General features: G+C 40.2%; 1 protein-coding gene across 3 annotated transcripts in view; it reads right to left on the bottom strand.

Moving 5' to 3' along the window:
- Positions 1-2,802, bottom strand: part of LOC112666643 (adhesion G protein-coupled receptor E2-like) — a 30,533-nt gene extending 27,731 nt beyond the window's left edge. Inside the window, exon 1 of one of the 3 annotated variants that reach the window (XM_025457827.3) lies at positions 2,601-2,802. In XM_025457827.3, the coding sequence (XP_025313612.1) occupies positions 2,601-2,628 (28 nt within the window). In that variant the 5' untranslated portion in view covers positions 2,629-2,802. The remainder of the gene's footprint in view (positions 1-2,600) is intronic. The other 2 variants (XM_025457826.3, XM_025457825.3) reach the window with 2 other exon arrangements.
- Positions 2,803-15,720: the final 12,918 nt, after the last annotated feature.

Raw genomic sequence — 15,720 nt, 5'->3', positions numbered from 1 at the left:
CCTGCAGCGCAAAGCTTTCCAGCATCATCCACAAGGCTCTGGTACCTTATGTAGAATTGAGGACCAGTCCCATTACCTCCCTCTCCCTGGACTCCCTGAAGAGTCATTCACTAATGGATACCATCCTCACGGAGACTTGGTGCTACAGGTAAGGGGACAGAATATATTCAGACAGCTGATGTAAGGGACAAAACTTAGAAATGCCAGCCTCTCCCAATGGAGGGGGTAAATCTTGAAGCACAAAGTCCTTAGATTGCTGTTCTCTGCCCATAGCCAGGTTCTTTGTTCTCTGGCAGTGGCAGAAATCTACCCTGAACATTTCTCTTTCAGGAACACTTCCCCTCCCTGTTCAACATACATGTTTCATGGCCCATGAGAAGAGTGTGTATTGAGGGATCAGAGAGCCCCAATCCTGAGTCCCAGCTCACAGTGGCATTGGCTAGTCAGGAAGTCCTGGAATCACGAGATGGGGAGCTGATGACAGGTGAGGGGTGAGAACTATGGCACTGGCAGGTGGAACCACCGTCTCCTGATTAAGGAGATGTTGCACCTTTTCAGGTGCAACATCTGTGGTTTCTATGGTTCCTTCCAAGGGAGCTCCTGGCCCTCCTACAACACACTGAGGGCACAGCCTTTCCCTTTCTCTCCCAGGCTGGTCCTGAGCAATGGGTCACAGGCCTCGTGGTATGAAAACCATTGCAGGTGGGAAGGAATCTACCCCACAGGCAATCATCACCTGGCCAGCTGTTAAAGTCTGTCATTCCATTCATGAGAGGCAATGAACCCTATGAAAACCTTTTAATATCTCAGGGCCTTTACAGGATTTTCCTATAATGTGCCCAGCATTAAAAAAAATCATGTTCCACACATCAGATGATAAGAATGTGGTTATTTTCACAACCAGGAAACAAATTACAACCAATGAGGACAATATATAGGAACACTTAATTTGCTATGTATCAGGTATTATCCTAAGCATGAAAGGATAGAAAGGCTAATCAGAATTAAGCTGACCTTCCCATTATGCATCTTTATTGCCCTTTCAACCACCCAAAGCCTATGGACTAAAGGATGATGTTTTTCTTAGCTCATTAGCATTTTCAGAGAGTTTGGTTATATACCCTTGTGAAAAACACAGTATAGGTGACAGGACGGTTAATTTCATGTATCAATTTGGTGGTAATTTCATGTACCACAGCACGCAGGCATTTGGTCAAACACTAGTTTAGATTTGTTGTGTGGATGTTTGAGGAGGGGCAAGACGGCAGAAGAGTAGGGTCCCCAAATCACCTGTCCCCACCAAATTACCTAGATAACCTCCAAATCATCCTGAAAATCTACGAATTCGGCCTAAGATTTAAAGAGAGACCCGCTGGAATGCTACAGTGAGAAGAGTTTGCGCTTCTATCAAGGTAGGAAGACGGGGAAAAAGAAATAAAGAAACAAAAGGCCTCCAAGGGGGAGGGGCCCCACGAGGAGCCGGGCTGAGGCCAGGGCGAGTGTCCCCAGGACAGGAGATCCCCGTCCTGGAGAAGCAGGAGCTGCACCAACCTTCCCGGGGGAAAGGATCCGACCTCCCCCCGGACAGGCAGAGGCCGGGAGGGCCCAGTACCAGGAGGACGCTCCTGCCCCGAGCTGAGCAGATCAGCGGCCCCACCCCCGGAGCATCCAGGCCCTGCAGACGGAGAGCTCCGGAGTTACCGTGGGAGCTGAATCCAGGTTTCCAGAGCTGCAGCCGCCACTGGGGTTGTTCCTCCTGGGACCTCACAGGGTAAACAACCCCCATTGAGCCCTGCACCAGGCAGGGGCAGAGCAGCTCCCCCAAGTGCTAACACCTGAAAATCAGCACAACAGGCCCCTCCTCCAGAAGACCAGCTAGAAGGACAAGCTCCAGGGGAAGTCAAGGGACTTAAAGTATACAGAATCAGAAGATACTCCCCGTGTTTTTTTTTTTCTTTTTGTTGTGTGGATGTTTTTTGGATGAAATTAATAGTTAAATAGTAGACTCTGAGTAAAGCAGATTACCCTCCATAATGTGGGTAGGCCTCCTCCAATCAGTTGAAGACCTTAGGAGGAAAAAGACTGACTTCCTCTGAGGAAGAAGGCATTCTGCTTCCAGATTGACTTCAAACTTGAGATGTAACATCAAGTCTTCCTGGGGTCCCAGCTTGCTGGCCTGCACTGCAGGATATTAACTTCCCAACCTCCACAATCTTATAAACCAATTCCTTAAAATGAATGAATCTCTCTCTCTCTCTCTCTCTCTCTCTCTCTCTCTCTCTCTCACACATACACACACCTCACACACACACACACACACACACACACACTATATTGGTTATGTTTCTCTGGAGAAACTGGACCAATAGAGGTAGTAAAATGAGAAGTCTTTGTTGGATGGGCTCTGGGAATAAATTTTACTGATTTTCTCCTTTGAGACAATATAAATGAGCCAATATCCTTCTTAAAATCTTTTCCCTTTGTCCTTTATAGAAAGTGGGAAAACAAATCAGATCATCAAGAACACAGAATATTCTCTAACTGGATAGAGTTCCCAGATAGCTCTAGTAATCTGTCATTATTGTTATAATTCTACCTACCTGGGAGCAGTAGATTTCTGTTTTTCATGGTGCAAGACACCAGCAAGCTCAAGCACGGAGGACGTCTGGTCTTGGTCTGCGTGTGTTACAAAAACTTCCTGTTTTAAGTCTTATTTGGCCTCCAGAGGATCTGACATAGGAAACCACTGGTCTAGATCCTTTCTTTCCCGATAATCTGTCCTATGATTAACTTCTCAGAAACTCACTTCTGTTTTTAAAAGTATTTGCATAGCATTACTGGGTGTTTGTATTGAAAGCCTCCTTGAAGGTGGTTTTTAAATCTTTGTGGTATGGGAAGATGTGATCCTGTGTATTATAAGAACTTCCCAATGTGAAGAATTACTCTGCTGCTCTTTCTACCCCATGAAGACCTTGGATTAGAGTGAACAGAATTATCTATTTAGTATTTGTTAAAAGACAGTTTTTGAAAAAACATTTTATTTATTTATTTTAGAGAGAGAGAGAGAGAGAGAGAGAGAGCAAGTGTGAGAGAGACCCTATGTGAGCAGGGGGAGATGCAGAGGGAGAGGGAAGGAAGAGAATCTCAAGCAGACTACGTGCTGAGCTTGGAGCCCTACACAAGGCTGGATTCCAAAACTCCAAGATCATGGCCTGAGCAGAAATCAAGAGTTGGATGTATAATGGACTGAGTCACCCAAGCACCCCTAAAAGACAATTTTATTAATGTATAATTGCCTTACGGCACTATATTAGCTTTAGATATATATACACCATAATGATTTAAAATCTTATATATTGTGAAATAATCACCACAATAAGCCTACTTGACATCCATTACCATACATAGCTGCAAATTTCGTGTGTGTGTGTGTGATGAGAACTTTTAAGATCTATTCTGTTAGTGACTTTCAAATATGCAATACAATATTATTAATTGTAATCACCATGCTGAACTTCTATATCCTTAGGACTTAGTGATTTTGTAACTGGCTGAATAATTTTCATATACATATAAAATTCCATTATATATATAGACACCACATTTTATTTATTCAATCATCCACACCATGAAAAATGTTGTGCTATATTCCACTGGCACCCATGATTTTTGATGAGCAATAACAGCTTATTCATACGTGAAATGTTTGTTCCCTTAGTGATGAGAAATCACAATCTCTCATTACTTTCAAGATTTTTTTCTATGTCTTTAGTCATTAAAAGTTTGATCGTGATGTATCTTGGCCCTAATTTGTTTAAGTTGATTCTGTTTGGAGTTTCCTAAGCTTTTTGAATCTATATGTTTTCATCTTTTGGAAATTTGAGAAACTTTAATCATTTTTTTCTCTGAATGATTTTTTCAGTTCCATATTCTCTATCTTCCTTTGGAATACATTAAAAAAAATTAAATTCAAGTAGCCAGGGACACTTGGGTGGCTTAGTGGTTGAGTGTCTGCCTTTGGCTCAGACCATGATCCCAGGGTCCTGGAATTGAGTCCTGAATCAGGCTCCCCACAGGGAGCCTGCTTCTTGCTCTGCTTGTGTCTCTGCTTGTCTCTGTGTCTCTCTCATGAATAAATAAATAAAATCTTGAAAAAGAAATTCAAGTAGCCAACATATGGTACATCATTAGTTTCAGATGTAGAGTTCAATGATTCATCAGTTGCATATAATGCTCAGTTCTCACGGCATCATGTGTTCTCCTTAATGCTCATCACCCAGTCACCCCATCCCCTTCCTTATCCTCCACCCATTCATCAACCTTCAGTTTGTTTCCAATAGTTAAGAATCTCTCATGGAATTCAATGACAGAAATATTAGACTTTTTTTTGTAGTCCCATAGGTTCCTGAGACTCTGATAATGATTTTTAGATTATTTATTTATTTATTTATTTATTTATTTATTTATTTATTTATTTAACAAAGGGAGAGAGAGAGAGAGAGAGAGAGAGAGAGAGAGAAGCAGACTCCCCACTGAGCAGGAAGCCTGATGGTGGACTTGACCTGAGCTGAAGGCAGATCTTTAACCGATTGAGCCACCCAGGCACCATTGATAATTTTTTTTTCTGTAGTTTATTTTGTCTGTCTTATTCAGATTGCATAAATTATGCTGTTTTGATTTCAGGTTCACTGATTCTTTTTGCTCTCTTTTGTCACCATTCTGCTAGCAAGCTTATTCAATAGAGTTTTCATTTCACTTTTTGTATTTTTCAGGTCTAAAGTTTCCATTAAGTCTTTGTAATCATCTGTTTCTTTATCAAAGTTCTGTTTCTTTGCTGAGTCTTTCTACTTTTTTCATTTGTTTCAGAAAAGCTTGCTTGTAATTGCTCATTAGAACATTTGTTTTTTAGATTTTATTTATTTATTCATGAGAGACACACAGAGAGAGGCAGAGACACAGGCAGAGGGAGAAGTAGGCTCCCTGTGGGGAACCCAATGTGGGACTCAATCCCAGGAACTCAGGATTATAACTTGAGCCAAAGGCAGACACTCAACCATGAGCCACCCAGGTGCCCCACGATTGGAAATGTTTACCCCCAAATTTCTTAAAGAAATTTTTAAAGGATTTTATTTATTTATTTGAGAGAGAGCTAGCAGGAGCAGGGTTGGTGGGGATGAGGGGCAGAGGGAGAGGGAGAAGCAGATTCCCCACTGAGCAGGGAGCCCATGGTGGGGCTGGATCCCAAGACCCTGAGATCATGACTTGAGATGAAGGCTGACACTTAGCCTACTGAGCCACCCAGGCATCCCTGTTTAAACTAGTTTTTAAAATTGTTTTCTTTGTGGTACAATATATAAAATAAAAGTTGTGATTTTAACCATCTTAACGTATACAATTCAGTGGTACTAATTACATCGGTAATATTGTGCAATCATCATCACTAATCCTAAAATGTTTTCATCACTCTCTGCAAGAGCTCTGTATCTAGTAAGGACTAACTCTCCCATGCCCTTCCCTGGCCCCCCAGTAGCCTCTAATCTACCTTCTGTCTGTCTGTCTTTTAAATTTTTTTTTTAAATTTAAATTCATTAGAGCACTTTTTATGATGGTTACTATAAAATATTTGTCAGAGAATTCTAACATTTATATTATCTCAGTTTGAGGTTTTCTTGGTTCTTGGTGTAACAATGATTTTTTTAAGCTGTATCCTTGGTCTTTATGGTTATTATGTTTTGAAACTCGATTGTATTAAAATCTCTTTCGGCAGACTCTTCTGACTTCATGCTGGGAGTTTTTAAAAAAATATGTGTATATGTATATATATATATATATGTATATATTTTGTATATTTTTATTGGAGTTCAATTTGCCAACATATAGCCCAGCACCCAGTGCTCATCCCGTCAAGTGCCCCCCTCAGTGCCCGTCACCCAGTCACCCCATCCCCCCCACCTCTCCTTCCACTACCCCTTGTTCATTTCCTAGAGTTAAGAGTCTCTCATGTTTTGTCACCATCTCTGATTTTTCCCACTCATTTTCTCTCCTTTCCCCTATAATCCCTTTCACTATTTTTTATATTTCCCGTATGAGTGAAACCGTTTGATGATTGTCCTTCTCTAATTGACTTACATTCTGGGAGTTGAGGGAAGAATGGCCGTCTTGTTGCTGGCACATGAGGATGGGAATGCAGACTTTCCTCTTGGCCCACTGACACTCCTATGTGGGAGGGGTACCTTGTTGCTGCCCCTCCCCCATGTTGGAAGTTCTCCCTCACTGCCAGGCATCTGAGTACACTTCCCTGACATGGGTCGTGGGGGTCATAGGGATACCTTGTTACTGCTCCCCACAGGACCTCTACTGACATGAAGAAAGTCCCAGCTCCTTTTCTGGCACAACCCCAGGGAATGGGAAGGAATGCGTCATCACAGCTGGGCAAGGGTAAAGGTCTGGGCTTCCAGACATGACCCTTGCTGATAGAAAATAAGTGTGGGGCCAATTTTTCTCTGCTGTTTGGTTGGAGTAGGGCAGTTACTGCTGAAATATTTTCTATTTTGTTATGCACTACCTTTCCTGGTCCTTTGGGTAGGAAGAACTGGCTTTTCCTGGGGACATTTTTTGTTGTCTGCATCTGCTGGCATTTTTGGGTTGCCAGTCTCTTCAGTTCCAAGCCTGGGATAGATGAGGCTAAATGAACTTGAGACTCACCACTGCGTAGTTTTTTGGGTCTCCAAGGTCCCTGTTCTATCTTCCTTCCCTCTATCTTTTTTTTTTAAAGGCTTTATTTATTTATGAGACAGAGAGAGAGAGAGAGAGAGAGAGAGAGAGAGAGAAGCAGAGACACAGGCAGAGGGAGAAGCAGGCTCCATGCAGGGAGCCTGACATGGGACTCCATCCTGGGTCTCCAGGATTACACCCTGGACTGAAGGCGGCGCTAAACCACTGAGCCACCTGGGCTGCCCCCTTCCCTCTATCTTTTAGAGTGGTAATTTTGTTTTGTGTATAAAATGTTTATAATGTTTATAATGTAATTGAGCTGTGGTTATGTTTTAAAATAAAGTTTTTACCACTATGTACTTTGTTCTTAGCTTATTCTTTAGTCAACAATATTTGAAGAGGTTTTTCATGTCACTATATATAAATTCACATCTTTCTTTTTGGCTGCTGTTGTGTATATGTAGATTACAATGAATGTCTCAAAAATACCATTAGGAGAACATTTTTATTTTTATTTTATTTATTTTTTATTTTTTTAGGAGAACATTTTAAAATTTCCTTAGACTAGCTATCAGGTGATTTATATACTGGGTTACAGTGCATATATATTTTACATTGTAATAAATTCTGCAACTCTTCTATTTAATGAGACTGTATCATATTGCTCAGGTGCTATAGGAGAGGGTCAATTTTCCACACTGCTATCATATCTTTCTTTATTTTTCATTTTTAACATGAAAAATTTTGGTGATCTATGGCTTAAGTGATGTCTAAGTTCTGGTTAATCATTTATCTCATTTAGAAGGAAATTAATAGAAGAAAGACACAGGGACTTATAATTGTTAGGAAGGCATGTTCATTATATACTCGTGGATAGGAAAAAAGTCAGACCTCAAGAATATAAGTCAGTCCTTCTTGAGGATGTAAGGTTCTTTTATTGATAGAATGACACAGCAAGTCTAGACAATCTGTAAAGGACATTTCACCTTTATAATTCTAAGTTTCTATTTGACTATTAGGAGGCTTAGGGCTTATAGATGTCTTGGAATCTTGAAATTATACATTATCAAATGTTTTCATCTCCCTCCCCCCATTTGGTGGGTAAACAATTTATCTTAACATACTATGAATTAGGATCTTATTAGCAGTGTTGTTGCAATTGTCATATGTCTTTGTATTTTCATGGTGCCCTTTGTGACTTATATATTCCTATCTTTTGCACACTTTATTTTATTCACTGTATTTTTCTTACTGACTTTAAGGCATTAAAATCATATGTGGGTATGTATGTATCCATATCTAGATATCTTTTGTTAAACAATGCAAAATTTTTTATTGTATCATATGCGTTCAGACTTTGAATATGGTGTCTTTTGTCAATATAAACATTTTTTCTCTCTGGAAACTTTGCCATCTGCTTTATTTTTGAAGGAGGGTAAAGGAAGAAGAGAAAATATTCACTCAAATTTGAGAGGCAACTAAATTAGAAGGAATATTACCAAAAATTTTAGGCCTCAAGCCATTCTGGTCAATAATGGAATACTGAAAATTCCTAGTTTGAAAAGTCAAGAGATAAATATTTTTCCAGAGCAAGAGCATCCATTTTCACAAAAAGAGAAGAAACAAAAATCCCAATAGCACCAGATGAGGTTTTATAAGAGGAAATAAGGCCAAGTTTCTCCTTGCAAAAGCAAAATGTTAATTAAAATATAGTTTTAAAATCATAGTTGTATTGCATCTTTTTAAAAAAGTATTTCATTTTCTTAAAAGCAAACTCCAATAAAAAATATACAAAAAAAGCAATCTCTACACCCAATGTGGTGCTTGAAGTGACCTCCCCAAGATCAAGTGTCACATGCTTTACTGAATGAGCTACCCAGGCATCCCTGGTCTTAGTCTCTTGATTCAACCCTTGTCTTACCCTTAACAGGATCTCCAGGAACCCAAAAATCATGTGCATTATTAACCAGATACAATCCAGCTGCCCCTTCCAAACTGGAATCTGATTGCCTAGCTCAGGACTGCCCCCAGGAATGGGACTCTGTAAACAAGTCAACAGGCAGGACAGACACTGTGAGTGAGGATGCACCAGTCAAATAGTCCTACCACTGTGTATGGGGTCCAGGATGATCTCCACACCCTGTTCATTGTATGGTTTGGGGCCACCATGGGCAGGGGTATCTTGAAAAACCCATGTCACTTGATGTTTCTGCGTGTCCAGGCTCACACTGATAACAAACTGGGTAAATATCAATCCTATTATAATTGTAATAAGGATGAAATTGAGTGTGGTGTCACCATAAACTTATAATTTCATTTTGGTCCAGGTTTTTTTATTTACTGACTAAATGAATTTTGCTTTAACCTTGCCTAGGACATGTCCTTCATTTTCTAATATTTTAATAATTCTGGTGGATTTTAATGTAACTGGAATTTGTTCAGTAAATAATTTTTCCTGGGCAGCCTGCGTGGCTCACCGGTTTAGCGCTGCCTTCGGCCCAGGGCCTGATCCTGGAGATCCAGGATCGAGTCCCACGTTGGGCTCCCTACGTGGAGCCTGCTTCTCCCTCTGCCTATGTCTCTGCCTCTCTCTCTCTCTCTCTCTCATGAATGAATAAATAAAAAATCTTAAAAAAAAGTTTAATTATTAAAAAAAATAATTTTTCCTAAATGAATAGCCTGTTGTCCTGACATCATTTATTGAGAAAATCTGTGACTTCCCTAACTTCACATGCAATGTTTCACACATTGATTTGAAATGCCATCTCTGTGGCACCTTGCATTGCTATACATGACATATCCTTTATCTTGTTTCATTGACTTATTTTTTGTTCCTGGAACAATCCCACACATTAAAAAATGCCATGTTTTTGTTTTTATAGATGTTATGAGGCAGATCTATGTATGGGCTTGAATAAGGAGAGATTTCACATAGAAGGACTATTGCAACAAGGAGAAGATTGTGATCTCAGAAACCCATGAGCATCTCAAAATCATACAGGAAAATATTTTTATTTTATAGTGTAAAGGAAGAAGCAGACAGAAGTAAGCAGCATCTTTGGAGAGGAAGCTAGACAAATAAGGGGAAATTATCAATTTGTGTTGTGACAAAAAGAGGGTCTTGCTGTGGTCAGCCAATTCCCAGGAGAGGCTGATGGGGAGGGCATGTTCCACTTTTTTGGTTACTTGCTCAGAGTTGAGGGTAAGCAGAATTCAGAAGCCTCTAGGAAAGAGAGGCCAGATTAAAGTTAGGCCAAGATGAAGCAGAGAGTAGGACATGGGACATTGTGAGCGCCTGTTCACTTATTCTTTAAGTGAACTCTCTCCTCTGTCACATTTTTTTCTTCTATAAACACCTGCTGGCTAGTTTACTAAATTCCATGAAAAAGTTTTGGGACTTTGTATTGCATTGACTGTGTAATTGAATTTGGAAATAATAGCTTCTTTATAGGATTAAGACTTCCCCTTTACCAACCTAACTCTCTGTCTAGGTTATGATTTCTTCCAGTTACTCTTGATAAGTTTTCTCCTTGAGAACTTCATGCATTTCTTGTAGGATTGTTCTCAGGTAATGTAGAAGTTTTAGTTTTAAATTTTAAATAGCTCTTTGTATTTTAAAATTTGTTTTTCCTTTGATAGGAAAACCATTGCATTTTTTTAAATTTATTTTTTATTGGTGTTCAATTTACTAACATACAGAATAACCCCCAGTGCCCGTCACCCATTCACTCCCACCCCCCGCCCTCCTCCCCTTCCACCACCCCTAGTTCGTTTCCCAGAGTTAGCAGTCTTTACGTTCTGTCTCCCTTTCTGATATTTCCCACACATTTCTTCTCCCTTCCCTTATATTCCCTTTCACATTGCATTTTTAATGTTGACCTTGCTGTTGGCATGTGATTGGACTGTCAGTATTTTTCCAGTGAATTCTCTGAAGCTTTCTTGGCAGACAATTATCCTTTCTCTAAATAATGACTGCTTTATCTTTCTTTCAGGTACTGGTGACTCTTATTTTTTTATTTCCTTTCCAAGGGAATGACCTTGGAGGTAACATAATGAATTGTGAACCTATTCAAGTATTGATTTTCAAATTATTTTGAAATGAGTATTTACCATGGGGAGTGTGAGATTGCTTCACAAGTCTGCTTCCTAAGCAAAAGTAAAGGCCCAATGGCTACTCAATCAGAATCGACAGTTTAACAAAAGATCTAAGCTGTTCTGGATACATAAGGAATTTTAAGAAGCACTGTGGGCAGAAAACCAATTAAGAATTAGAGTTGGACAGCCATTAGAAATGACAAATACCCACCATTTGCTTTGATGTGGATGGAACTGGAGGATATTATGCTGAGTGAAATAAGTCAATCAGAGAAGGACAAACATTATATGGTCTCATTCATTTGGGGAATATAAAAAATAGTGAAAGGGAATAAAAGGGAAAGGAGAGAAAATGAGAGGGAAATATCAGAGATGGTGACAGAACATGAGAGACTTCTAACGCTGGGAAATGAACAAGGGGTGGTGGAAGGAGAGGTGGATGGGGGGATGGGGTGACTGGGTGACGGGCACTGAGGGGGGCAGTTGATGGGATGAGCACTGGGTGTTATGCTATATGTTGGCAAATTGAACTCCAATTAAAAAAAAAAGAATTAGAGTTGGAGTATGTCATGCCTTATACTTTCCTCTTCAGCAACTATATTCTTGCTTTTTCCAGGAGAGGGCAGCTTATTTAAAATATTTACAAACTTATTTTTGATAACAAGTAAAAACATGAACTTATTTTTGTTATAAAAAAATATAACACCACAAATGCAAGAGATATCTGATTGATCCTCACCTTGACCTAATCTCCCTTAAATAAGCATTCTCTATTATCAACAAATTATCATTTGTTCTGCCAAACATAGAATGTCTAACTGAATTATGGAAGTTAAATAAAAGTATATCTGTGTATTGTTTGTCCTTCTTTAATTGACTTACTTCACTCATTATATGGTTTAACTCATATGAGGAATATAAAAAATAGTGAAAGGGATTAAAGAGGGAAGGAGAGAGAAAAAAAAAGAGGGAAGGAGAGAAAAATGAGTGGGAAATATCAGAAAGGGAGACAGAACATGAGAGACCCCTAACTCTGGGAAACGAACAAGGGGTAGTGAAAGGGGAGGTAGGCAGGGGAACGGGGTGACTGGGTGATGGGCACTGAGGAGGGCATTGACGGGATGAGCACTGGGTGTTATACTATATGTTGTCAAATCAAACTCCAATAAAAATATACAAAAATAAATTAAAAAAGAAAATTAAGGCAAAAAGTATATCTGTGCAAACATTAAGATGTTAATAAATCTAGGCTCTTAGAATTATACAGCATTGTATTACAGACACCCAACAACTTGTACATGGAGATTTTCCATGTCAACATAGGTAGAAGTGATTTGGTCTTTGTGTCTATGGACTGGCATTCCTTAAATCCAAGATAACTTTTCATTTTGCCATTTCTTATTGATGGTTCACTTGAGAGGTTTATATTTTTCTGCCTTCCAGTGATTCAGTGAATATACTGAAGTCATCATTTCCCTGAGCCCCCTACTTCAGAGGCTTTTAAGAGCAGAGAAGACTGCACACACTCCTCTGGATGAAGAGCACCTTTATTAGCGGGGACTCAAAACTTTGTGGCTGATTCCTGGAAGCTGGAATCCTTAGAATCTGGAAACTGGAATTTTGTGACTCAAGGAGCCTGGGCACAAGAAGCCCCTGCCTCCTGTACCTAGAAATCCAAGACTGGGTGTTGGGGATTCTATGAAGCTGGGAAGTGGGAGTTCTGCATGTGGGAGATGTGAGGAGTTGTAAGAATGAGCCTGAAAAGGAATTGGAGAGAGTCTGATAATGGGGAAGACTGGTCTGGGCCAGAGGGATACTCCAGAGTGGTTGAGCGGTCCTGATGAAGGAATGTGAGTGCCTGATGGTGGGAAGAGGGGTGGGGTCCTGGAGGAGCAGCTAGGTGGGAGAAATCTGGAGCAGTGCTGGAAGCAGTCAGGGAGGATAGGAGAGGGTTTTGAAATGAGAAAGTTAAGACATCTGATATAAAATAGTTTGTCTAAAGTGTAATAAAGAGCAAATAGCTGAGCCAGTATCTGAACTCAGGCCAGTACAAACTGAATTTCCCAGCTGTAAAAACACCCTAGGAGTGTGCTAGAAGGTCATTCTGGGATTTCTGCTTGGGACTTTGTTCTGTAGGTTCTTTTTGTGGGGAGGGCCTTGTTTTCAGGGGCATTTGCATTTGGGGAAAAGTACTGTATACTGTCTGCTTCAGGTAGGCATTTCCACATAGTGAAGTGGGGAGATCATATTGTGAGTAACTGAAAGTTGTTCACTCCTCCTACTTAACCGATCCAAAGGATATTCTATGTCTTGTGGACGATTAACAGTTTCCAGGAAAAGAGATTGCTGCAAGAGTAACTAGTACGGAAAATATAAATGCACCAAGGAAAGATCTGGAGAAGCCCTTCTAGATGTGAACACTTTATTTTTAAAATTTTATTTATTTTATATATATATATATATATATATATATATATAGAGAGAGAGAGAGAGAGAGAGAGATTGAGAGAGAGAGAGAGAGAGGCAGAGACACAGGCAGAGGAAGAAGCAGGCTTCATGCAGGGAGCCCGATGTGGGACTCGATCCAGGGTCTCGAGGATCATGCCCAGGCTGAAGGTGGGGCTAAACTGCTGAGCCACCAGGGTTGCCCTAGATGTGAACACTTTAAATTGAAAAGTAGGTAGTTTTACACATCATGTAGATTTCTTTCTTTGTGGTTTGTAGCAACTTAGAATTTTTTTTTAATTTTTCAAATCACAAATATGTGAATATTCTTTTTTAAATGATGTGTTTTTTTTGTATATATTTTGTTATTGGAGTTCGATTTGCCAACATATGATGTTAACAACGTATAGATAGGGGCACCTGGGTGGCTTAGCGGTTGAGCCTGCCTTTGGCTCAGATCGTGATCCTCGGGTCCTGGGATTGAGTCCTGCATTGGGGTACCCACAGAGAGCCTGCTTCTCCTTCTGCCTACGACTCTACCTCTCTCCGTGTGTCTCCCATGAATTATTTTTAAAAAATCTTAAAAAAACCCCAACAACATATAGATACAGAAAAATAGGAAACATCTCCCCCACATCCCATGGCTGCCTCCTCCAATACATAGGCACATGTGGACATACATTTTTTTCCTTCTTTACAAAGGCACTTATGATTTACACTTTGAAATGTACTCACTAACTTTCCTAAACATTAATCTACATACATCATAAAATATTGTACCAAGCTATAAGAATAGAAGTGTTTTTAGAACTCAGCCAGGTAGAGTAGTTGAAATATAAAAGATGAAGAAAGCTCAGTAGAAAGACAGGAAGTATTCCAGGGATTGTTAAGACATAGAAGCCAGAGACACAAGAGGAGTATTTCAAAACGGAGGAGGCAAAGATGGCATCCAGTACTGCAAAGAGTATCAAATGCTAACAGAAATGCTAAGAGGACCAAAGGATATTTATTAAGTGGAGAACATTGGAGGCCTAAGATAGAGCTCTTTTGGTAGAATGATGGAGGCAAAATTTGGGTTTGAATATCTGGAGGAGGATGAAGGAAGAATCAAATATATAAAATTAATATTTCAGAGTCAGAGAAAGGTTTGGCATATTGCAATGCAGGTGGAAAGGATGCTTTTGAAAACATGAGAGCAAATATACTAGAGAGCAAATGTATGATCAGTAATGTGAAGTTACTGAGAAGCCAAGAGGAGTGCAGGTAGAGGGGTTAACCATAAAAGATAGGAAGCATATTTTGTCTATCTGTGGTAACAAGATGGAATAAGGATACAATGAACAAGATGCCAAATGATTGGTGTTTTTGAGAGTGCAAAATTGACCTTGTTTCTTGTCTGCTGAGTCATGTTTTTGATATGAAGAAGTAGGTAAGAATATCTGCTGGGAAGAGGAAAGAGAAGGATGAGATTTTGATGAGTAGAGCATTTGGGAAGGAACGGTTTTAGAAGGAGGACAAATAAGTTGGGGAGAGATGTGCAGATGACTCGCCAGCCAGGGTGAGGGGGCACTGAAATTGGGGGAAAGTAGAGGAGGCTGAAGACCTTGCATAATTTACATAAACTCTGTGGGTCTCACTTTCTTTCTGGAATGACATTGCACATAAAGGATGTGTGGTGATTCTGTGCAGTTTTTGCATCACTGCTCTAGATCATTAACTCTTGATTTTTTAGCCGACCAGGGTTCCTTCTCTGCTTATAAGTATCTATCTTTTTATCTTCTCACCAAATACAATTAAAAACCATATGAAACATGTCACACGAAGTGGGTTCTGTACAATTGTGGGAAAAGAGAACAATCATGTGCAAGGGTCAATATGAGCATAGAGTGTAAGTCCAGGAAGACCTCCTTTCAAGACAGAGAAGTGCCTTCAAATGAGTCCAGGGGTAAATCAAGTGTGAGCCATCCAAAAGCATTGCCCACTATACATCCAGGTTGTCTAGTGAGGTAGGCATGAACTTCTCAAGGGGATTGGTTAGTGAAGTGCTTTGGGAACACTGCAAAATCTTACCACGCTGTGTTTGGAGGCATCAGATGTGGTCCCACTTGAAAAAGTGTACTTCTCAGATTTGGTTTTGGTTTTCCTGACACCCTTGAACTATTTCTTGTATTGTTCTTGGACCTGCTGAGGCAAATCACTCTTGGGTCAGCTCACTGAGGGGACTGAGGAGGGGACGAGTCCCATTTGAGAGCTGGGCAGTGATACTTGATGGCTGAGGAGGCAGTACACGAGGGAAATGAAGACACCCTGCAGGCTGTTGATGATGGTGAACAGGTAAGTCGTGATTTGGGCAGCTGGACCCACTTGCAGGATGCCCAGGCACCACGTGCAGCCCAAGATGAGGAGCTGAGCTGTGGCTTTAAATGTCAGCATCCTGGGTAGGAAGAGAAAGGAGGCTCATGATGC

The sequence above is a fragment of the Canis lupus genome, chromosome 20 (assembly GCF_003254725.2).
Source record: "Canis lupus dingo isolate Sandy chromosome 20, ASM325472v2, whole genome shotgun sequence".
Taxonomy (NCBI): Eukaryota; Metazoa; Chordata; class Mammalia; order Carnivora; family Canidae; genus Canis; species Canis lupus.
Note: the sequence above shows the minus strand (reverse complement) of the source record. Positions and strands in the feature narration are given on the sequence as shown.